General features: G+C 37.1%; 1 protein-coding gene across 6 annotated transcripts in view; it reads right to left on the bottom strand.

Annotated features, from left to right (window-relative positions):
• The window catches only part of MEMO1 (mediator of cell motility 1), a 117175-nt gene that overhangs the window by 15117 nt on the left and 74417 nt on the right, over window positions 1-27641 (bottom strand). For 5 of the 6 annotated variants that reach the window (XM_043918310.1, XM_043918307.1, XM_043918309.1 and 2 more), the window contains one exon: window positions 5165-5307. In XM_043918310.1, coding sequence (XP_043774245.1) covers window positions 5165-5307 — 143 coding nt within the window. Of the gene's footprint in view, window positions 1-247; window positions 548-5164; window positions 5308-27641 lie in introns of all 6 variants that reach the window. The other variant, XR_006343619.1, reaches the window with a different exon arrangement.

The following is a 27641-nucleotide window of genomic DNA, read 5'->3' as shown; positions in this document are numbered from 1 at the left end:
AAGAAATGAAAGAAACAACACTAACACAATACACTGCTCATTAATGCACCTTCAAATATTATTCATTTAAAAATATTATGATTTCATGTACCTCATGAGTTTTGTTTTACAGTATTTCTAACATTCAGTAAAGCTTATGCATCTAAAGTGAACAAACACGGTTGCCTATGCGCCTGGAGAACTGGACATGTGAACTTTTATATAAGTATGAATTAAGCATATCACATAGTAAGAGAAAATTACTTACCTGAAACTTATCCTTTCAGAAGGTACACTGGGAAAATGGATTCTTTGAGCCCCTGTTTCAACTCCAAGTATGAGCTTTCTAGCTTTAAGAGCCATTGACCCTGCCCCTAGGGGCAGCACAAGCTTTGGAACTCCCCTAGTGAGTATGTCAGTAGTTTCTTCAGGTGCCTTCCCTCAGTTCTTTTCAAATTCAAAAGATGAGAGGAAAAATAACCCAAGAAAAAAATCCTGTAAAGCAGAAACCTTACTCTTTGAGGGAAGGAGGGTAGCTCATTTGTGAATCCATTCCAGAGCACGCTTTCTGAGAAAAAGAAATACAGGTAAGTAATTTTCCCATCTCCAAAGGTGACTGGTGATTAATGAGTGGATTCACAGAGTGTGGAGAATAAGCTCCAGGGATGTCTGTTTAACACACAACAATCAACTAATGAGGACAAACATAACAATGAATGGTACAAGAACCAACACTACTTTTGAAATACCTCAAAACAAAAAATTTAAAAAAAGTATTAACTATCTCAACATTAAGCTATACACTAGATTGCAGAAATAAACAATGAGCTTGGAAAGTTGTTCTATAAAGCCCCCAAAAGATCAGTGAGTAAGACAGACTTCCAGACGTATGTCCAGGAAAAACTGTACTGTTATACATTTACTTAATCACTTTATATGTTTAAATATTTGAGTTCAACCTCACAACACCTGTGAGATAAAACTATTAGATCATTCTACACTAAGGACCTAAACTAGGGGCATTTAATTGAAATCACTACCAAAGAAAAAATGTTTCATAAAGAAAATATTATCTAAGTAGCATCAACTAAGGTATTCATTTTTATAAGCAAAATACTATAATCCTTTCATTCTGAAGTCTTAGTTATAATGTAAAATTATTGGCTTTATCTCAAACCCACAAAAGATCAAAACCCTAAATATGTGAAATCACTATGTACCAATATTTGAGAAGACAAATATGATATCTTGAATATCTTGAATGTTTCAGGAATTAGCTAACTTAAATCAATTTAAATATTTAGAATATAGTAATACCATCATGCCCAAGAGACTAACAACAGAAAGGGAGAAGAGTATGAATAATCATATACTAATACATATTAAACTAGAAATGCCGATTTTAATAAGTAGCATATATTTATTAAAAATTACATAAATATACAAATGCAAGTTTACAGATAAAAATCCAAACCTGCTGAAGTGACTGTAGTATAAACCTTATTCATATTTTAACAAAATAATTTATCATTAACTTTTACCAAATAAATTTACTGAAACTGATTTGAAATTAAAACTATCATTTAAAAGGAAAATTATTTAATAAATAGAAGTGTGAATCCACTTTAAAGAATCAACTTCTGTTAGATCCAGTTTCATTTAGAAACTTCTCAGAAGTTAACTGAAAATTATGTTAACAAAAGCTGTCAATAATCTAAATTTGAAAGTATAAAGTTCGGGATGATCAGGAAAAAGCAAGTATTAACAGAATATATGGAAAAGAGCAAAAATAAAACTCAGGAAAACAGAATATAAATTCTACTAACTAGAAAAACTAAAAAGTCCTGACAACAGACAAAATTCTCTATGATGGAGCCATCCAACAGGATGTGGAACTTGGTAAGCGCACAATGCATGGGGACAGCATTACTTAACCATGATAAAAGTCAAATACTAGCAGCAAATGTCCTTTCGCTTATGTTACTCTTCCTGATATTTAAACGTTATCAGAGAAACACCATTTTGGCCTCCTAAAAAGCAGGGAGATCCAAATGAGGGGACAGAAAGACAGGGCACAATAGAATCTAGGTTCCAAACTGTCCCTTTGCTTGTCTCATTCAAAAAGAAAAATTGAGAGTATTTTAATCTATTTTTTTCTTTCTCCAATGTCTCTCTCACGTGTAAACAAGAGCTAAGTGGAATCAGAAAGATGAACCTCTTTAAAGCAAACCACCCCTTTAAAAAAATAATTTTTATAATGGACATTGGCTAACAAATAAGGTTGACAAGGCAAAATCCTTCTAGTTACACACATATAGGTCTCTCAACTGTCTCTATCATCAAGTTTTTCATTTTATTTTTCACAGTATAAAAAGAGAAACAACCACTAGAAATAAAGATGTCGTAACTACCAGTACCCTAACATATTATTCAACAAAAACGAAAAAAAATTCCACTGTATATATCTGAGCAATTGGTCAACTGTACCATAATCAAATGACTCCTCTTAAAAAAAAAAAAAAACAGCTATTCAGAAATGTGAAGTGTGTTAAAAGCCTAACTCAATGAAACTTTTAAGATCTCTGAGTACTTGAGAAAATAAATCTTTCCTGTGAAATGATTTTGAATTCAGTGTTATCATTACTTAAGTATGATAAAATCAATCTGCATAGTATCATTAAAATAAGAAGAAACTAAGTATTGTAGTCATGAGAAAAGGCTAGATTTTTGAGCTGGAAATTACTGTTCATTCATATAGGAAAGAGGACCAATGCCACTAGAGCATGAATTTGAAAAATATGAAATTTAATTTAAGTAAACACAGTTTAATCCATAACTAGCCAACGATTCATATTATTTCAGTAGGCATGTAAAGGAGAAAAGGAAGCTTACTTTACAAGAGTGGCCGTCACCATTACAGTGTAGAAAGGAGTCTACCAATTTTGGAATAGTGTCCATGTAACTCTTTCCACCTACACCCAAACCTCCATCAAATTTCTTAACAAGAATTAGTACAGTGCTTTCCATAAGTACAAAATAAGCATTTAATTAGTATTATTAGCGACAGTTATACTGAAAAAATAAACACTTGGAAAGGTTCTATTACTTAACCACTAAATGTAAATATAAATATGTTTTAGTCTCTTGACAATTTCAATAGCTAACATTTACCAGACTTTGGAAAGTTTGACTTCTTTTTTGTAATTATAACCAGAAAATTCGATCCTGCAATTTAAATTCCAAAATTTTCAAGAAATCAGTAGATTAAGTGGCCTAAACAATTTTCTGAAGATGTAAATAGATATAAAACAAAATTTGTTTTTCTCTCTCAACATTCTACTTAAATACAGTAGTGGACTAGGATTTTCTTTATAATCATCAATGAGGTAAAAAGGATGAGTTCAAACAAAAGCAACATTAAAACATCTACTTGTCTTTTAAGTGGATTTATGCTGTGATTGTACTATACCAACCTTGAAGGAGAGTCTAGGCCCTGAAGAATACTATCATATCAGGGAAGTGAATTATTTAAGTCACGAAGTGATTTTAAACAATTCAAAGAGCCTTAAAAGTGAAGAGGAAGGGACACATGCTTTAGGAACTTTAAATTTCTAAAACATGCTTTATTCATAATGCTGAGAAAATTGCTTTCCCCCCAATAATGATACTCCCTTGTTTTAATTACTAAACTTCAAAATCCCCAAGAAAAGAACCCCTTCAGATCTAAGTAATACACTTATATCCATAAAAAATAACTTCTGTCAAAGGTAGCAAACCAACTAGCAAATAGAATTTGTTATTAAAGAACCCTGAGAGCCTTTTAAGGAATTTGGCAAGGTAGCAGACAGAGCTACCTGAGTACCCTAAACTAGGGTTTTCAACCTCAGCACTATCGACATGTGGGCAAGATAATCTTGAACATTATAGGATGTTTACCTAACAGCTTTGCTGGACTCTACTCATTAGATGCCAATAGCATCCCCACCTCCTTCCCACTCCAGCTATGAGGACCAAAACTATCTCCAGTCTTTTCCAAATGTCTCCTGCGGAGATAATCAGCCCCAGCTGAGAAATCAGTGATAAAATATTTATCTATACCATTAGGGAGAATGGTTCTCTTGAACTGAAATCTCAAGGCCACACACAGTGTAGCGTGACGTAAGAGAAGAAGAAACCAGCCTATCCACGCCTGATAAATGGTGAATCAACTCTGGCAATCAATGACAACACATGTAAAGGCCAGGGCTCCCTAGAGCTCATTAAAGGTGTTTTTCTGGCCATTATGTAGCTTAAAATTTATGGTGTTGTGCCTTATGTTTTCACCATAATCAAAGAAACAACTGAAGAATGAACAGATATTGACATCCTTAAACCATTAAATCAATGAGTCAAAGAGTGTCCTAAAAGGAATAGGATTCAGAAACATTCTATCACAGTAATGGATAAACAGAACAAACTGTATCCAAAGAATTCAAGAAAAAAAAATTTAACTAAAAGAGGCATCCATAAACATCTCACTTCCTTTATGATCTATTCACTGTGACGCTTCCTTATTTTTTTTAATTCATAATAATAACAAAAATCTCTTCGAAGTTCTTTTCCTTATGAACCAGTGAAAACCACAGCGCTAGTAACTAACATGTTACAATCTCTGGAGGATACTTTGGAGGTATAATCTTTGGAGGCAACTATGAGCAAAACTTAAGCACCAAAGGCAAAAAAAGAAAGAAGAAAGGACTAATTACAAAAAAAAAAAAAAAAAAAGAAGAAGAAGAAAAGAAATGTGGAGCAAGACTGGCATAGCACACAGTGCTCTTCTTCGTTCCAAAGAACATTTGTTTTATCTGCCAAAAAACTAACTTCAGAGAATCTATCACACAGCTCTACCTAGAAATGAGATTAAAAGATCTTAACTCCTACTAACCTAAGTATCTAAGCAAGGATGCCCTCACAGTGTGAATCCAATTATACCAGTCGCCTTTGGAAATGTATCTATAATCCCCTATTACAACCTCATCCTTTTTAAATGACCAAGAGTTTTTCATTCACCTTTATATATTATTGCTAAAAGTGTAACTTGCCAAGGAAAGTGATAAATAACTGAAGATCAGAGCTTAGAAAGAAAAGATACCTTTAACCACAAGTACATAATCTCTACCATGAAATGTTAAAATCTAGAACTTACCCCAATGGCAGAAATCAGAAGAAACCACAAAGAGATTACTAGGATCCGCTAGGTATTTACTGAAGAGTTTTCCGAATTCCTGTTCTTTTGACTCACTCAGAGCTCCAACCAATACAGGAATAATGGTAAACTCATCCTTATGGCTTAAAGAAAACAGAAGAAAAAAAAAAAGTCATTTAAAAAATATAATAAAAATAGGTTTCCAATGCTTGGCACTAAAAAATAGAACATTTATTAACAGTGGTATGGATAATATATATAATGTTGTTGAATCCTTAAAATCTATAAATTAATATTTAAAGAAAACCATTTAAAAATGAGGTACAGAATATTAAAAATATCTGTTTAAATTACAGAAATGTACAATAGTTCTTTAGGTAAAGGAGCTCGGTAAACAAAGCTATTTTACTACTAACAATATCATCAAATATAAAAGTAAGCTCATCAAACCACTATCATCAATCTTCTCAACTACCCACAAAAGCTACAATCATCTCTGCCCAATGCTTCTGCAGTTTAAAAGAGCATTAAATTCTTCCTTACTTAATTCTGATTGTAAACACCACCATTTCTGGCACTAGCTCTATAAACCTGCCAAGTGAGACCCACAAAACTTATCTTGGCTCCCAAAAGATTCACCAGCTGCACCTCACACCTAAACTAATTAAACAGATACAGGACAGTCTGAAGATACAACTCAAATTTCACTGGCATCTAGGATGGACATAGAATTCAAGGAAATAGGTATTAATTTCTGGCAGCAAGAAAAAGATACCACGCCCATCCACAATGTCTACAGCATATTTACACTTTTTCACTCTAGAGATTGAAAGAGTATGGAAAAGGAACAAAGCGAATTAAGAATAACCTGATGGGCTACAGAAACAGACCTTTAACATTTTCATGTGGTGAAATTTAACTTACATATATTCAGTACTATTTATATTCTAAATGACCCCAGAGTTGACATTTTAGAAACATGACTCATGCTTATCTGACTTGTTCTGAACAGAACTTAACAAAAAAAGAATCTTATAATATATGGTTTTTAATATGATCATTTGGCACTTAATTGATGTAGGACAAACAGAACTTATTGAAGGGTCTGTAAAAAAAAAAAAAAAAAAACTAGGTTTAAGTATTACCAAAATAAATGTTAGCTCAACTTCATAAAGCTAAATTCAGGGCACCCAAGCGCCTCCCCCAAAAAGGCCCCCTTACCCTTGTCAATTGCGAAATAAACAGATCATACAGATCTCCAGTCCCTCTGCAATGCAGGGGCTTCTTGGGCAGAATCTGCATCTATGGAGTAAGAAAAAAACAGGAAGCTGGCAGAGGAAGCTGCCATGGGATATCTCTTTCTATGATTCTTACCACTGTGCTTCACAACTGCGTGAATGAATAGGGGCTTTTCAGTAAGGTAAGAATGATTATCAAATGAAAGAAAAGAATTTGTACTCTAGCAAAAAATTCAAGAAGATTATGAGTTGTTCTAACTTCAAGTACTACCTACATAAATAAAAACACTAAGATCATTAAAATGACACAGTAGGGAAGCAGAGTATAAAAACAAGAAGTCAGAAGAAACAGGTTCAAGTACTATTTCTATCACATACAGACAAATGTTGAGTGCAGAGGTAAGTTACTAACCTAAAAATTTATCTTATTTATAAAATGATCATAATTACAATACCTAATTCATAAAACTGTTACAAAGTGAGGAATACTGTAAGCAAAGTACTTCGTCAATGTTGGTTTACCCTGGAGAAACATCACAAGTCTACTCTGTAAGAGCCACCTAACCTCAGTTTGAGCTATCTACACAGGGGTAAAAGTCTCATACTATTGAGAAATTCAACCTCTGAATCAAGATCATCCATCCACCTCTTTGCCATTTCGCTTTTCAAAAAATTATTGTTACTATTGTTCTCTATCCCCACAAAGCATAAATCTAAGAAGACAGCATTTGGCTTTGAAATGTGATATTCCTATAAAAAGTCCAGAATCCAAGTTGTGAAGCTGGTCTTCCCTAGCGAAGGAGTATAAAATTTCGCCCTCAAACAATTACAAAACTGAATAAACCTGTCCAAAAAACAACCATTTTGTGCTCTGAAAATCAAGCAAAGACCAAAAAATACAATAAGAAGAGTTAATTTCTGAAAAATACAATGAGTTTTTGAGAACAGTGCAAGTCTGGCATCTTACCAGGAACTGCCTCTATCCTCCTTCCTCCAACATTACGGTAAACGCAAGGTGAGGCTGGCCTCGCTATGAAAAACCAGCAGCTTTGCTGTTGAAAGAGGTTGACTTTGACTTGGGGCAGAGAGCAGAATACCCACACCCAGCAGGAAACAGAAAATCCTGCCACTTTTGTAGCCTGAAATGACCACACCATTTGAGGCAAGCCACAAACCTGAGGACTACCGAGAAACCTAACAGGGAGGTCCTGGGAAGGAGAGAGCCATACAGGGACAGGATAAATCCCCACGCTCTGAGAAGATGCCCTGGCTGAACAGGAGGCAGCACGCGCGCAGGGGAGGTCCAGAAGGCTGAAGCCCCCCAAGTGCCAGGGAGTCGGGAGGGCGGGGGCAAGCACAAAGGCCAGCGGAGACCACGGGCAGCAAGCTCTTCCACGTCCCTGGCTGCCTGCAAACAAGGATGTACACCAGCACAGGGAGGCCAGAGAAGACCCAAGAGAAAGCAGAGGAGGCAAACGTGAAGACTTCTAGTGTTCTCCCCAAAACAGTCACGGCCCACCAGCTCATGGTGAAAGCTATATAGGCTCGACTTCCAAACAAACAGTAGCTAGCACTAAGCAGTGTAGACACCAGCGTGAGCTCTAGAAAGTCGAGGTAAAAACAAGTAAGAATGTTTTAAAAGCTGAGGAGATGCATCAGTAGCCAAACCCTGTGACAAAGATTCTGCAGACAGAGTCTATGAAAGGTACTGTTTTTAACAAATGAGGGCTTCCCTGGTAGCTCAGCAGTAAAGAATCCACCTGTCAGAGCAGGAGGTGCCAGTTCAATAGCTGGTCCAGGAAGATCCTACATGCCTCAGAGCAACTAAGTCTGTGTGCCACAACTACTGAGCCTGTGCCCGGAAGCCTGCGAGCTGCAACTATTGAAGCCCGCACACCCCAGAGCCTATGCTCCACAAGACAAAACCACTGCAATGAGAAGCCCACACACCACAACAAACAGCAGCCCCTGTCTGCTGCAACTAGTAAAGCCACGAAGACCCAGCGCAGCCAAAAATAAATAAATGAGTGAATGAAACCACCACCACCATCATCTGAAGAAAAACATTAATAAAATTACAATAAAGTTGTTATAATATACTGTACTATGTAAAAGTTCAGTTTCAAGGAAAAAAAAATTCTGAGTCAAAGAACAAAGAAACTGTAACCCATTCCTGGGGGCAAGGAGAGAGCTAGCAGAAGTTGTACAAGTGGAATCAGACAGACAGATTTTAAGAGTTATGTGCTCACTCAGTCGTGTCCGACTCTTTGCAGCCCCATGGGCCGTAGCCTGCCAGGCTTCTCTGTCCATGTAATTTTCCAGGAAAGAATACTGGAGTGGGGTATCTTTTCCTACTCCAGGGGATCTTCCTGGCCCAGGAATTAAACCCACATCTACTACACTGGCAGGCAGATTCTTTACCACTAGCATCACCTGGGAAGCCCCTAAAGTTATTATAAACATATTCAAAGAAATAAAGGAAAGTATGCTTTTAAAAGTTTAATGTATACATATATACAATGACTACAGCAAATATCAACAAAGAAATGTAAAACATTAAAAAGAACCAAAGGAAAATTTTGGAATTGAAAACTATAACTGAAATGAAAAATTCACTATATGGTCTGAAGAGGAAAATCAATATTACATAAAGAATCAATAAAATTGAAGACAAAATAAGTTATCCAATCTGAAGAACAGAGGGAAAAAAATGAATACAGCACTGGAGACGGGTACACAACATCAAATACATGAGGATGCACACAATGCGGGTCCCACAAAAGTTACAGGAAAAAAGTTAGAAAAAATAATGGCTGAAAACTTCCCAAATTTCATGAAACATTTATCTAAAGATCAAAAACACTCAACAACCCAAATTAGCTAAGTATAAAAAGATTCCCAACTTAGATATAGCATAATGAACTGATGAAAACCAAAGACAAAGAGAAACTCGTGAAAGCAGCGAAAAGAAAATGACTCGTTAGCTACAGAACAGTCTTTTCAACAAATAGTATTGGGATAATTGCATAATCCACAGGACAAAAAGTGAAATCAGACCTTTACCTCGTACCATACACAAATTGGATCATCAATTCAGTTCAGTTCAGTCGCTCAGTCGTGTCTGACTCTTTGAGACCCCATGAATCACAGCACGCCAGGCCTCCCTATCCATGACCAACTCCTGGAGCTTACTCAAACTCATGCCCATCGAGTCGGTGATGCCATCCAGCCATTTCATCCTCGGTCATCCCCTTCTCCTCCTGCCCCCAATCCCTCCCAGCATCAGGGTCTTTTCCAATGAATCAACTCTTCGCATCAGGTGGCCAAAGTACTGGAGTTTCAGCTTCAACATCAGTCCTTCCAATGAACACCCAGGACTGATCTCCTGCAGTCCCTGCAGTCCAAGGGACTCTCAAGAGTCTTCTCCAACACCACAGTTCAAAAGCATCAATTCTTCAGCACTCAGCTTTCTTCACAGTCCAACTCTCACATCCATACACGACCACTGGAAAAACCATAGCCTTAACCAGACAGACCTCCGTTGGCAAAGTAATGTCTCTGCTTTTTAATATGCTGTCTAGGTTGGTCATAATTTCCTTCCAAGGAGTAAGCATCTTTTAATTTCATGCCTGCAGTCACCATCTGCAGTGATTTTGGAGCCCAAAAAAATAAAGTCTGACAGTTTCTACTGTCTCCCCATCTATTTCCCATGAGGTGATGGAACCAGATGCCATGATCTTAAGTTTCCTGAATGTTAAGCTTTAAGCCAACTTTTTCACTCTCCTCTTTCACTTTCATCAAGAGGCTCTTTAGTTCTTCTTCACTTTCTGCCATAAGGGTGGTGTCATCTGCATATCTGAGGTTATTGATATTTCTCCTAGCAGTCTTGATTCCAGTTTGTGCTTCTTCCAGCCCAGCGTTTCTCATGATGTACTCTGCACATAAGTTAAATAAGCAGGTTGACAATATACAGCCTTGACATACTCCTTTTCCTATTTGGAACTAGTCTGTTGTTCCATGTCCAGTTCTAACTGTTGCTTCCTGACCTGCATACAGGTTTCTCAAGAGGCAGGTCAGGTGGTCTGGTGTTCCCATCTCTTTCAGAATTTTCCACAGTTTGTGATCCACACAGTCAAAGGCGTTGGCATAGTCAACAAAGCAGAAACAGATGTTTTTCTGGAACTCTCTTGCTTTTTCGATGATCCAGCAGATGTTGGCAATTTGATCTCTGGTTCCTCTGCCTTTTCTAAAACCAGCTTGAACATCTGGAAGTTCACAGTTCATGTACTGCTGAGGCCTGGCTTGGAGAATTTTGAGCATTACTTTACTAGCGTGTGAGATGAGTGCAATTGTGCAGTAGTTTGAGCATTCTTTGGCATTGCCTTTCTTAGGGACTGGAATGAAAACAGACCTTTTCCAGTCCTGTGGCCACTGCTGAGTTTTCCAAATTTCCTGGCATGTTGAGTACAGCACTTTAACAGCATCATCTTTCAGGAGACACAACTATATTATAAGCTAAAATCGTAACACTTAGAGAACAGGGTTCAGCAAACATGTTTTGAAATGGGCCATACTTTAGATTTTCTGGGCTATACAATCTCTTTAGCAACTACGCAACTGTTACTGTAAAGAGAAAGCAGCCACAGTCAATAGGTAAATGAATGGGTGTGTCTATGCTCCGATAGAACATTACAATAACAAGCTGTTGGCTAGATATGGTCTGCAGGTTGTGTTTGCTGAGCATGTTCAAGAAGAGAAAATCTATGTAAGCCTAGATTAGGCAAAGATTTCTTGATACCAAAAGTGGAATCCATATAAGGAAAAAAAAAAAGAAATTGAATTCATCAAGAACATTTGCTCTTCGATAAACACCATTAAGAAAACAAACAAGACATACCATGGGAAGAAATCTTTGCATATCAATAAAAAACTTATATCCAGAATACAAAAATCTCTCATAACTAAGTAAAAAGATAAATTTTCAAATTAAAACCAGGGCAAAATATATGAACAGACAATTCACAAAAGAAGATACACAAATGACTATCATATGAAAAGTTGCTCAACTCACAAGTCACTGCGGAGATGGCAAACTAAGACCACAGTCAGGTTACACTACACATCTGTCAGAAGGGTTGTAATGTAAAGACTGAAATTACCAGCTATTGGCCAGAATATGGAGAAACAGAACCCTCATGCTTTGTTCCCTAGAATATAAAATGCTGCTATCACCATGAAAAACACAGACTTATCATATGACTCAGCAATTCCATTCAAGCACCTATTCAAGGGAAATGGAAACATATATTCATATAAAGACTTGTAGAAGAATGTTTATAACATTATTCCTAATAGCCAAAAATGAAGATGATCCAAATGTCCATCAACTGGTGAATGGTTAAACAAAATGGGGCATATTCATACAATGGAATATCCATTTGGCAATAAAAAATGAATGAACCATTAATACACAGTGGAACCTGGATGAATCTGAAAAACAGTATGCTAAGTGAAAAAGGACCGACACATGTTGTATGATTCCATTTATTTAAAATTTCCAAAAAATACAAATCTACCGAGAAAGAAGGTAAATGGATACCTGAGGTTGAGAACAGAAGCACAAACTGCCCTCAAATGAACACAAGGTTTCTTTTTTGGGTGACAAAAAAGTTAAAATTAGACTGTGAGGGACTTCCCTAGTGGTCTAGTGGCTAAGACTCCATGTCCCCAATGCAGGGAGCCCAGGTTTGATCCCTGGTTAAGGAACTAGATCCCATATGCTGCAGCTAAAGATCCCACATGCTATAACTAAGATCCAGTGCAGCCAAATAAATAAATAAAAGTAAACAAAATATCCTTTTTTAAAAAACTAGATTTTGAAAATGTCTGCACTCTATAAATAACATCTGTCATCCATAAAAACAAGGTTAATAAAATCCACCTTACAAAATACCTATGAGCACTTTAGTAATACAGATTAAAGTTTTAGCCCTTCTTTTTCTGCCGTACGCTTTAACCCATGCTGCAGAAAATTGCTATATCCAAGATGTGTAACAAACAAAAAAACTTAAATCACAGAACCAACAGTGAAGTACTTTCCTTAAAAACAAAAAATATCACTCTATCACCAATGCTTTTACTGGTACAGAGTACAAAAAAGTCTAAACTCTAATGTAAAAATTCTAACATAAAAATGTGAATTCTGTAGCTAACACAGTTCTATAGTTAATGTTATAGTTGATAATACTATATGAACATCTGAAACTTGGTAAGTGTAGATTTTAAAAGTCCTCATCAGAAGAAAAATATGAATTCTAATATGAATATTCTAAGTGATAAGAAAATCATTTCAATGGCAGTTTTCACTAAATTAGTGGCATATAAATAACTGAAATCTTAAAAGTGATGACATTTTAAACTAGATCAAATACTGTATACAAATAGTTATTTGCTTATTCTTTCCATGGCATTTATTTGAATATTTTTCCTCTGAACAACATTGATGAACACGAGAATTTTCTTTTCTATACAAATCCTTCCAACTTCCCAAAGATTTTAGAAGCAGTCTAGAGCATCTCAGGTGAGAATTTTTTAAAAATCATAACTAAGCCAGTCAAAAGAAAAGCTATTCTTATCTCTAAGATGCTGAAGCTGTTGCCACAATAGCACTATATAATTTATTCTCCTCTCCTCTTTTAGATAGAAAATATTCACAGGGGGAAAAAAGAGGACAGAGCATATATAGATAAATACTAAAAGTCTACTCTGATAGAAATAAAATATATTACAATCTTCTCAAATGTCTTATGGTACCTCTTGCTCATCCTTTTCATGGTCACAGAAACAAAAACTGTTCCATTACAATCAAATATGAAATTTTATTTATTTCGGAGATACTCCATGCTCTGTAATTCTAAAAAATGCTCTCTTCCTGATATACATGTACTAACCCAAATGAATCTTCTATGTTCATGAAAAAGAGAAACTGAGCAATATACAAAGAAAACATGTTTGTTCTAAGATCTCAATAAATGAAAATAAAAAAAAACCAAGATATATGCAGAAATACACAACCAGGAGTATGAAAGTCATAGGGTAAGAACACATGTGAAAATCACACCACTCTTGTGGCTGTTATTTAAGCTGGATGGGGGTAGAAAATCTCAGGCTGTTTTCCATGTCCACAGACAAGTCATTCCACTCTGTTAAAGAGTAACCACACAAGAGCATACCTTACTTTTCTCTGATGATCATTTTAAATAGTTGAAGACCTTGACTGAGGCCAAATCAGAAAGGAAAGAAGAATCTTAAGACTTAGTACAAACCTAAACTATAATAAGGGTTAAAATGGTATTCAGGTGAGTCAAAAATTCACAAAGTTGGAATGGCAATATGGCAGCCTGGAACTGGGGAAGTGGAAAGGGAATTCTGCAACTGGGTTAAATTCAGCAGATTTGTTGCTGAAATCTTTAGACAGGTCTATGGAGACTGGCCTTTGGGTACCTAGCAACTTGGCTTCTGCAATGTTATTTAGATGGATTAAAGCTCTTTTTACCCACTTGGGACACAGTACCAGCTTGCCTACATTGTTCATAAATTATGTGATTATGACAAACACCTACTTTCCTTCTTGGAGTCTGGAATTTCAGTATAGCTGTGAGTAGTTACATAGGCAGAGTGTGTCTATATGACTAGCCCCTAACAAAAATCCTGGATTTAGAATCTTAAAGCAGGCGTCCCTGACCAGAAACACTGTACATGTGTTACAGTGCTGGAGGGACCACGTTCTGTTCAGCCCATCCCTATGGGAGGGAGAATGTTGGAAGCCTACATTTGGATTCCTCCATATTCTGCGTGACATGTCTTTTGTCCCTTGCTGGTCCTGCTGTGTATCACATTTTTTCTAATAAAACATAGTCATGATACATCTATGAGTCCTTCAAGTGAAGCTGGTCATGGAACCCTCAAAAAAGGTGTTAAAGGCACAGAGACAGAAAAAAATCATAATGTGGAGTTTCACGGAGCCCTATGTGGAAGAACTTGGCTAATCTTTTCCTCTTGATCAAAATCTCCTTCAACGACAGGGACACACATACAGATTAAATGCAGAATACTCTGAAGAACTTGGCTAATCTTTTCCTCTTGATCAAAATCTCCTTCAACGACAGGGACACACATACAGATTAAATGCAGAATACTCTGACTCACTGTGAGAAAGAATAAACTAGAAAGACCCAGAAAACATCAGGCAGAGCCAAAGAAACTGGGGAAAAAGAGAGGGAAAAGAGAGAAGGTAAACTGTCAATGACAACTAAAATTAACATTTAAGTCATTATAAATCTTTACTGCTTGATCAGGTAAGGGAATACAATGAGATTATCAAAATTAATTTCAAAGGGTATACCTTTCTGAATTTCCACCCCGATAGGAAAAATAGTAAAAAAGATTTCACAAGGGCAGGCATATTTCAGGTACCAGAGAATCTTACTGAACTCTATTATCGAAACTCAACTGTTTGAAGCAAAACAGTACTACAATGAACTGGCCCAAGTTAGCTTTCAGAATTATGGTCATTCCAGTATTTTGATAGAAACATTCCAGTATTTTGATAGAAACAAGTCAACATTTCCATGCCCTATGCTCTCCTAAAATTATACCTGGTTTACATCAAAAAGAACATCTTGACCATCTCTGATAACTGTACACTCTTAGACGTTAAATGTATTTAAAATTATCTTCCTCTCCCACACAGAAATATTTACGAAGTATTCTTCATTCTCCCATAATCTGCTCAGTTTGCTATCCTATCCATCATTACTTTAGTTCAAAGCCTCCATGATTTCTAAACTATTTCTATCAGCCTCCTCCAACTCTAATCCATCCTTCACAGTACCATCATGCCATCAAAGGGGAATACTCTTACACTCAAGTTCTAATCATCTCCCTCTTTTTCTGAAGAACATTTACTAGCTCTATAACAATCATGGAATAAAATACAAATATCTTAAAATGACATTCAAGGTCCTTCATAATCCTGTCGCAACCAATCGTTCCAGCTTTCTAATCTTGGCCCTCTTTCTCTATGCCCCTACAAGGTTACCTATTCAATGTCTCCAGCCACATGGTGGTACCATATATGTGTGAAAGGTCAGGTAAGGTATATGATAACAAGTGGCAGAATCAATATCAAACTAACAACATTCATATCTGTGAAAAAGTTTTTCTACCTATGAAGGTCAAACAAAAGTCATCTAGAGACAGACCTCAGTTACTAAACCAGACTTCTGTAATTTCCACAAGCTAAGTCAAATAGGTTCCCGCTCTTAAAATTAGCCCTGGGTTTTCTGACTTATGCATTTTATATTTACAGTACTCTGTTTTCAACAAAAAAATCTGCCTCATTCTGTGAAAATTATAGCCATCCTCAAAGTCCACTCAAACATCATCTTCTTCATAATCCCCTAATTCAGCAATCACCTTCATCCCTTTTTTCTGTTTCTATAAACTCTTCAGTTGTATTTATTACATTTTGAATTAAATTACATTTATTAATATACAGTTCTTATCTCTCCCACTGGACTATATGCTGAGGAAACACACAATATTTACTTGTTTGTGCATCACTCATTATTCCATGCACAATTAAGCAACTCTACTCATATCTGAAAAATTCAGATTAACCAAATTTTTTAATTTTGAAGGTTAAATTCAGTTCAGTCACTCAGTCATGTCTGACTCTTTGCAACCCCATGAACTGCAGCATGCCAGGCCTCCCTATCTATCACCAACTGCCGAAGTCTACCCAAACCCATATTCACTGAGTCAGTGATGCCATCCAACCATTCACCCTCTGTCGTCCCCTTCTCTTCCTGCCTTCAATCTTTCCTAGCATCAGGGTTTTTTACAATGAGTCAGCTTTTTCATCAGGCAGCCAAAGTACTGGAGTTTCAGCTTCAACATCAGTCCTTCCAATGAACACCCAGGACTGATTTCCTATAGGATGGACTGGTTGGATCTCCTTGCAGTCCAAGGGACTCTCAAGAGTCTTCTCCAACACCACAGTTCAAAAGCATCAATTCTTCAGCACTCAGCCTTCTTTATAGTCCAACTCTCACATCCATACATGACTACTGGAAAAACCATAACCTTGACTAGATGGACCTTTGTTGACAAAGGAATCTCTCTGCTTTTTAATATGCTGTCTAGGTTGGTCATAACTTTTCTTCTAAGGAGTAAGGATCTTTTAATTTCATGGCTGCAATCACCATTTGCAGTGATTTTGGAGCCCAAAAAAATAAAGGTAAATATCTTAAAAGCAATCAGATCTTTACATCAATAACTAGTAAAACTGGATAGGAAGGAATTACCACAATGGAGCCAAAATGAGTTTTGTTTACCAGCCTACTTAATTACTCCCTATAATAAAATACATTATTATTAATTTGTGATTAACAGAAACACTGGAAAAGGAAACATCTCTTGTGTGTTCTTGAGGAGGTGGCAAAGATAAAAGAAATCCTTTCTCTAACCCAAAATAACAAGTTTTAAATAATAAAATCAGAGCCATGAACTGGTAAAAAGTCTTTCAGAGAGAAGGAAAACGACATAGTTCATAAGCTTATATCGACACAAAAGAAAAGAAGCACATTAGAAAGGAATAAAAGAATATAAAATATCATCTTTGGTTTATTTCATTTTATTTTTCTTATTCTTAATTGATCTAACATAATGATTTGTTTAAAATAATTACAGCAATAATGTGATGAAAATTATAGTCTATGAATGATAACAATGTTATAAGGGATAAGAAAAAAAATTGTGAATACTGTAACACACCTGCATTGCATGAATCAGTACAGTGTTACTTGAAAGTATACTTGCATCAGTTGCAAATGTATGTTGCAAACTTTACAGCAACAACTAAAAAAGGTAAAAAGAAGTGTAACCTATGCTGAGAGGAAAGAAAATGAACTCATATTAAATGTTCAATTAAAATCAGAGGAAAAAGAAAAAGAGAGTAAGACAAGAAAGAACAAGAGCACTGAATAGAAAATGGTAAAAAATATAACAGATATTAATCCAACGATATCGATAATCTGTTAATAGGTGAGTGGAAAGGTAAGCTTTCATTTCAATCCCTAAGAAAGGCAATGCCAAAGAACGCTCAAACTACCGCACAATTGCACTCATCTCACCCGCTAGTAAGTAATGGTCAAAATTCTCCAAGTCAGGCTTCAGCAATACATGAACCGTGAACTTCCAGATGTTCAAACTGGATTTAGAAAAGGCAGAGGAACCCGAGATCAAATTGCCAACATCCGCTGGATCATCAAAAAAGCAAGAGAATTCCAGAAAGACATCTATTTCTGCTCTGTTGACTATGCCAAAGCCTTTGACTGTGTGGATCTCAATAAAACGCTGGAAAATTCTGAAAGAGATGGACATAACAGACCACCTGACCTGCCTCTTGAGAAACCTGTCTGCAGGTCAGGAAGCAACAGTTAGAACTGGACATAGAACAACAGACTAGTACCAAATAGGAAAAGGAGTACATCAAGGCTGTGTATTATCACCCTGCTTATTTAACTTATATGCAGAGTACATCATGAGAAACGCTGGGCTGGAGGAAGCACAAGCTGGAATCAAGACTGCTGGGAGAAATATCAATAACCTCAGATATGCAGATGACACCACCCTTATTGCAGAAAGTGAAGAACTAAAGAGCCTCTTGATGAAAGTGAAAGAGGAGAGTGAAAAAGTTGGCTTAAAGCTCAACATTCAGAAAACTAACATCATGGCATCCGGTCCCATCACTTTATGGCAAATAGATGAGCAAACAGTGGAAACAGTGGCTGACTTTATTTTTTGGGGTCCCAAAATCACTGCAGATGGTGACTGCAGCCATGAAATTAAAAGGTGCTTACTCCTTGGAAGGAAAGTTATGACCAACCTAGATAGCATATTAAAAAGCAGAGACATTCCTTTGTCAACAAAGGTCCGTCTAGTCAAGGCTATGGTTTTTCCAGTAGTCATGTATGGATGTGAGAGTTAGACTATAAAGAAAGCTGAGTGCAGGAGAATTGATGCTTTTGAACTGTGGTGTTGGAGAAGACTCTTGAGAATCCCTTGGACTGCAAGGAGATCCAACCAGCCCATCCTAAAGGAGATCAGTCCTGGGTGTTCATTGGAAGGACTGATGTTGAAGCTGAAACTCCAATATTTTGGTCACCTGATGAAAAGCTGACTCATTTGAAAAGACCCTGATGTTAGGAAAGACTGAGGGCAGGAGGAGAAGGGGATGACAGAGGATGAGATGGCTAGATGGCATCGCCGACTCAATGGACATGAGTTTGGGTAACCTCTGGGAGTTGGTGATGGACAGGGAGGCCTGGCGTGCTGCGGTTCATGGGGTTGCAAAGAGTTGGACATCACCGAGCCACTGAACTGAACTGAATCCAACGATATCAATAATCTTTTAATAGGTGAGTGGAAAGACTGACACAGCCATAAAATGGGCTATTATTAAACAACAAAGAAAAATAAGTTACCAAGCCATAAAAAGACTTGGAGGAATTTTGATAATATATTACTAAGTTCAAGAAATCAACCTGAAAAGGCTATATACTACATGATTCCAACTACACGATATTCCAGAAACTATACGGCTATGAAAACAATAAAAAGATCAGTAGTTACCAGGGGTTAGATGGATGTGGAGTGAAGAAAGAAGATAAATAGGTAGAGCACAGGGGATTTTTAGGACAGTAAAACTACTTTACATGGGACTATTAAAGGTAGACAGACATGAAATGAAGCATTTGGCAAAGCCATAGACTATACTAACACAAAGAGTGAATCTTAATTAAACTATGAACTTTATTTAATAATCACCTATCAATATTGGTTCCTCAATTTTAACAAATGTATTATACTAATATAAGATATTAAGTACAGGAAAAACTGTTCAGTTATTAGTAATTAATACCATAAAAGGCATTTGATAGTAGCTTTCTCACTCAGGGAACTCAAAAATATAATTAATAAGAATAAACACAAGAAATTACAAGAGTTAGGCTTAACAATCTGGATAAACTATACAAAATCAATATTTTTTAAAATATATTTAATGGTATAAGTACTGAAGTTGTCAAATCTTAACCACAGTGAATTTCTAAGATTGACTTGAACCTAAAACCTAAGATGAAAGATTTAAATACACTGTACTGTGCTTTTAAGCCATCCACGTTACAAAAATATTAGCAGTTAACAAAAAGTATCATATGGCTAAAAATATAATCATGTTTTTACAGCGAACATAAGTATTTTTACAGAGCCGTGTTTCTCAAACACTTCAAAAGTTACTAAAGAATTCTACTACTTACTTTGCACATTTTTCTGAACAAAAAATTATTAAAACTGAAGCAAAGGAATTGTTCTATATCTTGACGGTGTTGGATATTTAGAAATCTACATTTATCAATATTCATAGCTTTCTATGTTATAAAGAATACATCTTACAGTGACCCAAAAATCAATTAAAATTTTTAACTATAAACAAAGAATAAATGGGAATAATACAGAGAAAGGAATAAAAGGAGGGAAAGATAACAGCGTAAAATGCAAAGAAAAAGAAGTGGGATCATGTTGTTAATTTTAGGAGTGTGTGTTAGTCGCTCAGTCATGTCCAACTTTTTGCGACCCAATGCACTGTTGCCTACCAGGCTCCTCCATCCACGAGATTTTCCAGACAAGAATACCGGAGTGGGTTGCCATTTACTTCTCCAAATTTTAGGAGTAAATAGCTTTTTCAAGAGAGATGATTTCTACATATCCCAACTTAACAATATCTCTCAAATGCAATTATATATAATATTAAAAATTATGAACTTCAATAGTAAAGATAATATATGGAAAAAAGGATCAGAATAAAATGCTTAAGATATGACCTCCTGTTTACATTTTAATTACACAAAAATGTGTATGTATAAGTCATATATATATATATACACACACACACACAAAAAAAAAACTTATATATGCATACATATATGTTAGCATTTCCATAATAATCTTCACTGTCAGTAAACACTGCTGAGGAGAATAAAAGAGGCTTTCAGTGCTCATTGTGTACGCTTTTAAATCAGGTACACCCATTTTTTAAAAGTCAACAAATTTAACTGAGCAAGGACATTATGGGTCATTTTATTTTCTCTTCTATATTACTCATTGTTTTTTTTTTAAGAAAGCTCTAATGAATATCACTTCTAAATCTGCTTAATATAAGAGAATTATAAACAATACACTTAAGATTTTTTTTAGCCCATAATAATTTTCATAATAGTGAAAAATGAGGGAAAAGTTTTAAAATTAGTCAACTGAAGTACTACATAGTCATATACTGTAAAGTCCTATGTATACCCAATTAAAAGGAGTTAAAAAAAAAAACATGTAAATAGGTTCATGACATAAAAAGCAGCTAATTAAAAAAATCTGATCTCATTTTTGGGAAATATTTAATGAAAGTATTACGGATAGATTGCTATTAATTTATTCAACAATTAATTACTGAGAGCCTGTTGTTTGCCAGGTACTGAGATGGGTACAGAAGATAGAGTAGACCAGTTGCCCTAGAGTAGGGAATGGGTTAGGGAAGTACTAGAGAAGGGAAACAGACATATATACACATACAAATAATCTCCCGAAGAGCTATTTAACTGCAGGGCTACCGTGGTGGGCTACCTACAAACATAATCAACAGGATTACTCCCACCTCCGAATGCTCATGCCACTCCTCCCATCAGGTACAGAGTCAATTCTTCCTCCCCTTGAATCCAGTCTTCCAATTTGCGTTGCCAAGTAAAATACGGCACAAGTGACAGATACTGTGCCACTCCCAAGCCTAAAGATTAAGGGGCCTAAAACTTCTACTTACTTTCTTGCTACCCTGACTTGCCATGTACTTCAGGATAGATGAGCAGGAAACGGAAACCAATTGTAAAGAAAGGCCCTGAAGAAAAGTAACAACAAGTGGAGATAGGACCAAGATGAGAACTAAGGTGCCTAGTAGACAACCTACATTACAGCCCCAGACAGAAAGTGAGAGCACCCTGGAACCTCTAGCCTAAGTCAACCTATCTTAACTGACAGCAAATGAAATAGAGATGACTGGTCACCACTCATCCCTGACCACAAATTTCTAGCCCAAAGAATCATAAGGAATACAAAAAAAGGTACTTTAAGGTGATATGCCATGCTACAACTGATAACTGAGACCAAAAATGGGTGCCTGGAAAAGTGTATTACTAAAAGAGACACCTAGAAAAGATAATATTGGCTTTGGGGACAAGAGATAGGTAGAAGGTGAAAGGGCAACAAGGAGCCTGAAAAGCAAACGAGCAGGAAGGACACTGCTAGAAGGGTTATCCGTGTTGCTTCCTGGCGGAAAACAATTAGCACGTAACTGTCACATGACATGACTTAGAAGATGAGAGAATCTATAACTCTAACTAACATTACCCAACAAAATACTCAGTGCCAATGGCTTCTTCACAGCCAAATATGAGGAGATGTAAGAAGAAAAACATGAGCCAAAGAACTATAAGCACAATTTAAAAGAAATGTTTCTAACTAGCAGTTTCTTGGTTAAAAAATAACTATTTCTCATCACTAGCTCCTATAGACAGCCAAACACTGTCAAGCAAACAGCCTAAGGACAAAGACCAAATACAGAGTACTACCAAGAACATGGGCTCAGAATCATCAAATCAAAACCGCACCTGTAAAAGCCTGTGTTAGGACCGCAGGAAGACTTCAGACCATGCTTGCATATTCTCTCAAAGAGGTAAAAGGGCTTCTGAGAAATTACACAACCCACGTTAGTGGGCTCCAAGGTGGAGAGAATCCTATCTCAGTAAGAAAGTGGAGAGAATCGTGTCTCAGTTAAGAACTGTGGATGTAACTTTTGTCTAATGGAATGCACTTCTAATCTTATATATAGAAAACCCACAAAGTGGTTAATGGAGTTCTATCAGTTTGTACTAAAACAAAACACTATCTCAAATGAAAAGAGGCCTTTAGGTTTTTAAACTGTCACATAATGCAGAATAAAACTACTACTCAGATGCAAACAAAGCTCACTTCTTATGGAAAAGTAAAAAGGACTCAGAGAATAGAGCCAAGAGCCAGAAGGACCCAGCCAAGAGCTAAGAATAATACAGATCTTCCTCAACTTACAATGGGGTTAAGTCTAAATAAATCGATTATAAGTTGAAAATATATTTACTACACCTAACCTACTAAATACCATAGCTTAGCCTAGCCTACCTTAAGTGTGCTTACAACATTTTCAATAACCTGCAAATGGGCAAAATTATCTAAAACAAAGTGTATTTTATAATAAAGTGCTGAATCTCTCATGTAATTCATTGAATGTGCTATACTTAGTCGATCAGTCATGTCTGACTCTTTGCGACCCCATGGACTACAGCCCACCAGGCTTCTCCGTCCATGGGATTCTCCAGGCAAGAATACTGGAGAGGGTTGCCATGCCCTCCTCCAGGAGATCTTCCCAACCCAAGGATCAAACTCAGGTCTCCTGCACTGTAGGAGGATTCTTTACCAGCTGAGCTACCCAGGAAGCCCAAATTATTGAATACTGTACTGAAAATGAAAAACAGAATTGTTGTCTGAGTACAAAAGGATGTTTAAGTGTATTGGGTGTTCATCCTCATGATCACATGGCTGACTGGGAGCTGCGACTCCCTGCCACTGCCTGGAAACATGAGAGAGTATCATACATATTGCTAGCCTGGGAAAAGATCAAAATTCAAAGTACAGTTTCTACTTAATATGTATCACTTTCACACAATCAAAAAGCCAAAAAATCCAAAGTGGAGCCAGCATAAATTTGGAACCATCTGTAATGAATTACGAAACCACTATCAGAAGATAGAACCAAGCCATAATCAAGGACATTTTCTGTTTCCTGGTTAGATTTCAGAACTGCTTTAGAACAGAGACCACTACACGCTTTTCATTTTTCCACCCTCCAAGAGATCTCTTCAAGAAAATGAGAGATACCAAGGGAGCATTTCATGCAAAGAGGGGCTCAATAAAGGACAGAAATAGTATGGACCTAACAGAATCAGAAGATATTAAGAAGAGGTGGCAAGAATACACAGAAGAACTGTACAAAAAAGATCTTCACGACCCAGATCATCACAATGGTGTGATCACTCACCTAGAGCCAGACATCCTAGAATGTGAAATCCAGTGGGCCTTAGAAAGCATCACTATGAACAAAGCTAGTGGATGTGATGGAATTCCAGTTGAGCTATTTCAAATTCTAAAAGATGATGCTGTGAAAGGGCTGCACTCAATATGACAGCAAATTTGGAAAACTCAGCAGTGGCCACAGGACTGGAAAAGGTTCATTTTCATTCCAATCCCTAAGAAAGGCAATGCCAAAGAATGCTCAAACTACCACACAATTGCACTCATCTCACACGCTAGTAAAGTAATGCTCAAAATTCTCCAAGCCAGTCTTCAGCAATACGTGAACTGTGAACTTCCAGACATTCAAGCTGGTTTTAGAAAAGGCCGAGGAACCAGAGATCAAATTGCCAACATCCGCTGTATCATCAAAAAAGCAACAGAGTTCCAGAAAAACATCTATTTCTGCTTTGTTGACTATGCCAACGCCTTTGACTGTGTGGATCACAATAAACTGTGGAAAATTCTGAAAGAGATGGGAATACCCAACCACCTGATCTGCCTCTTGAGAAACCTATATGCAGGTCAGGAAGCAACAGTTAGAACTGGATATGGAACAACAGACTGGTTCCAAATAGGAAAAGGAGTATGTCAAAGCTGTCAAAGCTGTATATTGTCACCCTACTTATTTAACTTATTTGCAGTGTACATCATGAGAAACGCTGGGCTGGAGGAAGCACAAGCTAGAATCAAGATTGCTGGGAGAAGTATCGATAACCTCAGATATGCAGATGACACCACCCTTATGGCAGAAAGTGAAGAACTAAAGAGCCTCTTGATGAAAGTGAAAGAGGAGAGTGAAAAAGTTGGCTTAAAGCTCAACATTCAGAAAACTAACATCATGGCATCTGCTTCCATCACTTCACGGCATATAGATGGGGAAACAGTGTCAGACTTTATCTTTCTGAGCTCCAAAATCACTGCAGATGGTGATTGCAGCCATGAAATTAAAAGACGCTTACTCCTTGGAAGGAAAGTTATGACCAACCTAGATAGCATATTAAAAAGCAGAGACATTCCTTTGTCAACAAAGGTCCGTCTAGTCAAGGCTATGGTTTTTCCAGTAGTCATTTACGGATGTGACAGTTGGACTATAAAGAAAGCTGAGTGCAGAAGAATTGATGCTTTTGAACTGTGGTGTTGGAGAAGACTCTTGAGAGTCCCTTGGACTGCAAGGAAATACAACCAGCCCATCCTAAAGGAGATCAGTCCTGGGTGTTCATTGGAAGGACTGATGTTGAAGCTGAAACTCCAATACTTTGGCCACCTGATGCGAATAGCTGACTCATCTGAAAAGCCCCTGATGTTAGGAAAGATTGAGGGCAGGAGGAAAAGGGGACGACAGAGGATGAGATAGCTAGATGACATCACCGACTCAATGGACATGAGTTTGGGTAAACTCTGGGAGTTGGTGATGGACAGGGAGGCCTGGCATGCTGCGGTGCACTGGGTCGCAAAGAGTTAGACATGAATGAGCGACTGAACTGAACTGAATGTGATTAACTGTCTTTGTCTCAAAACTGTATACTAAAAGATGCTCAACATCACTCATTATTAGAGAAATGCAAATCAAAATCACAATGAGGTACCATTACACGCCAGTCAGGATGGCTGCTATCCAAAAGTCTACAAGCAATAAATGCTGGAGAGGGTGTGGAGAAAAGGGAACCCTCTTACACTGTTGGTGGGAATGCAAACTAGTACAGCCGCTATGGAAAACAGTGTGGAGATTTCTTAAAAAACTGGAAATAGAACTGCCATATGACCCAGCAATCCCACTTCTGGGCATACACACTGAGGAAACCAGATCTGAAAGAGACACGTGCACCCCAATGTTCATCGCAGCACTGTTTATAATAGCCAGGACATGGAAGCAACCTAGATGCCCATCAGCAGATGAATGGATAAGGAAGCTGTGGTACATATACACCATGGAATATTACTCAGCCGTTAAAAAGAATTCATTTGAATCAGTCCTAATGAGATGGATGAAACTGGAGCCCATTATACAGAGTAAAGTAAGCCAGAAAGATAAAGAACATTACAGCATACTAACACATATATATGGAATTTAGAAAGATGGTAACGATAACCCTATATGCAAAACAGAAAAAGAGACACAGAAATATAGAACAGACTTTTGAACTCTGTGGGAGAATGTGAGGGTGGGATATTTCAAAAGAACAGCATGTATACTATCTATGGTGAAACAGATCACCAGCCCAGGTGGGATGCATGAGACAAGTGCTCGGGCCTGGTGCACTGGGAAGTTCCGGAGGAATCGGGTGGAGAGGGAGGTGGGAGGGGGGATCGGGATGGGGAATACGTGTAAATCTATGGCTGATTCATATCAATGTATGACAAAAAAAAAAAAAATTTGTGGCCAAAAAAAAAAAAAATAAAGTCACAGAGGGGGTAAAAAAAAAAAACAAAAACTGTATACTAAGTATACTGGGGGGGAGGGGTGGACAATGGGGTATCCAAATCAAAAAGAGCTGTACCCAAGGAGCCTCATCCACAATCTAACCAAATTCAGATGATAAAATAATGAACTCTGAACCTGATGTCATAACTGGATGAGATTTCTGGGCATCTTAGGAGATGTCCTCCATGTTGGAGAAACATGAATTGTCCACCACAGAAAGAACTGTGGTAGTCCATCAACAAAGAAGCCTGCCAACACTTCCTCCTAATCCTGTATACATATGCTACTCCTCCCATCAAGAGGTGGTATCTATTTCTCCTTTGGGAAACAAAATGCAGTGGAAATGATGATATGCAGTTTTAGGCCTAGTCCTTAATAAGCCAAGAAATTTCTGGTTTTGTTGTATTACCCAGAATCACGATGTAAAGAAATCCAGACCATCCTTCTAGAGACAGGCCAAAAAGATAGAAAAGCCCTGGCTGATAAAAAAAAAAAAAAAAAAAGAAAGAAACAGGCAATAGAGAACAAGTGAGGTATCTCAAGTAACAGTCAGCACTAAAGTCATCTTAAATCCTCAAGGCCTATTCCAATCATCTCAGTCAGTGTCTTGTGGACCACAGCAAGGTGTTCCCTACTCAAATTCCTGACCCCAAAATTGTGAGCAATAAAAGAGTTATGATTTTAAGTCATAAGTTTTGAGGCAATTTGTTATTCAGTCAAGGATAACTGATACAGGTAATGGTAGGCTAAGTGACACAAGCAGTGCCTGCAGCAAAGGTTACAAGGGAAAAGTACTAGGTACTTTTGAAAGAGTCAGTATGAGGGATCCTAATGTAATCTGAGAGATACGGAAGGTTTTCCTGAGAAGTGATATACTTATAAGTGGTAATTTAATGTTATTTAATAGGGAGGAAATTACTAACGTAAATTTTGTTCACTGGTTTCAAATTTCTATTTTCCTACACTTCCACATTACACCTGCTTTACTTTTGAAATAACATTTTAGCCAGGAACAAACGTCTTTTACTGTCCTGTTGCAGTTGAAGAATGGGATGCTCTGATGACACTAGCATTTCAAAAAGTAAACAGGCTATACACCTTTAAAATTTTCTGAATAATTAGAATGTATTAAAACACAATTAACCTAAAATTGGTAAAGAATCCACCTGCAATGCAGGAGACCCCGGTTCAATTCCTGGGTGGGGAAGATCCGCTGAAGAAGGGAAAGGCTACCCACTCCAGTATTCTTGGGCTTCCCTTGTGGCTCAGCTGGTAAAGTATCCGCCTGCAATGCTAGAGACCTGTGTTCAATCCCTGGGTTGGGAAGATCCCCTGGAGAAGAAAATGGCTACCCACTTCAACACTCTGGCCTGGAGAATTCCTGGAGAATTATATGGGGTCGCAAAGAGTCGGACACGACTGAGCGACTTTCACTTTCACAACCTAAAATTACACTGCTTATAATTTAATATCACTCTATTTTTAAAAACTTCTTCAGCTTATGTAATCCCTTATAGCTATTTTTGTGAAAAGATGCAGACAA

This window comes from Cervus elaphus, chromosome 11, assembly GCF_910594005.1.
Source record: "Cervus elaphus chromosome 11, mCerEla1.1, whole genome shotgun sequence".
NCBI classification, from domain to species: Eukaryota; Metazoa; Chordata; class Mammalia; order Artiodactyla; family Cervidae; genus Cervus; species Cervus elaphus.
The sequence above is the reverse complement of the archived record's forward strand: the minus strand, read 5'-3'. Positions and strand labels throughout refer to the sequence as shown.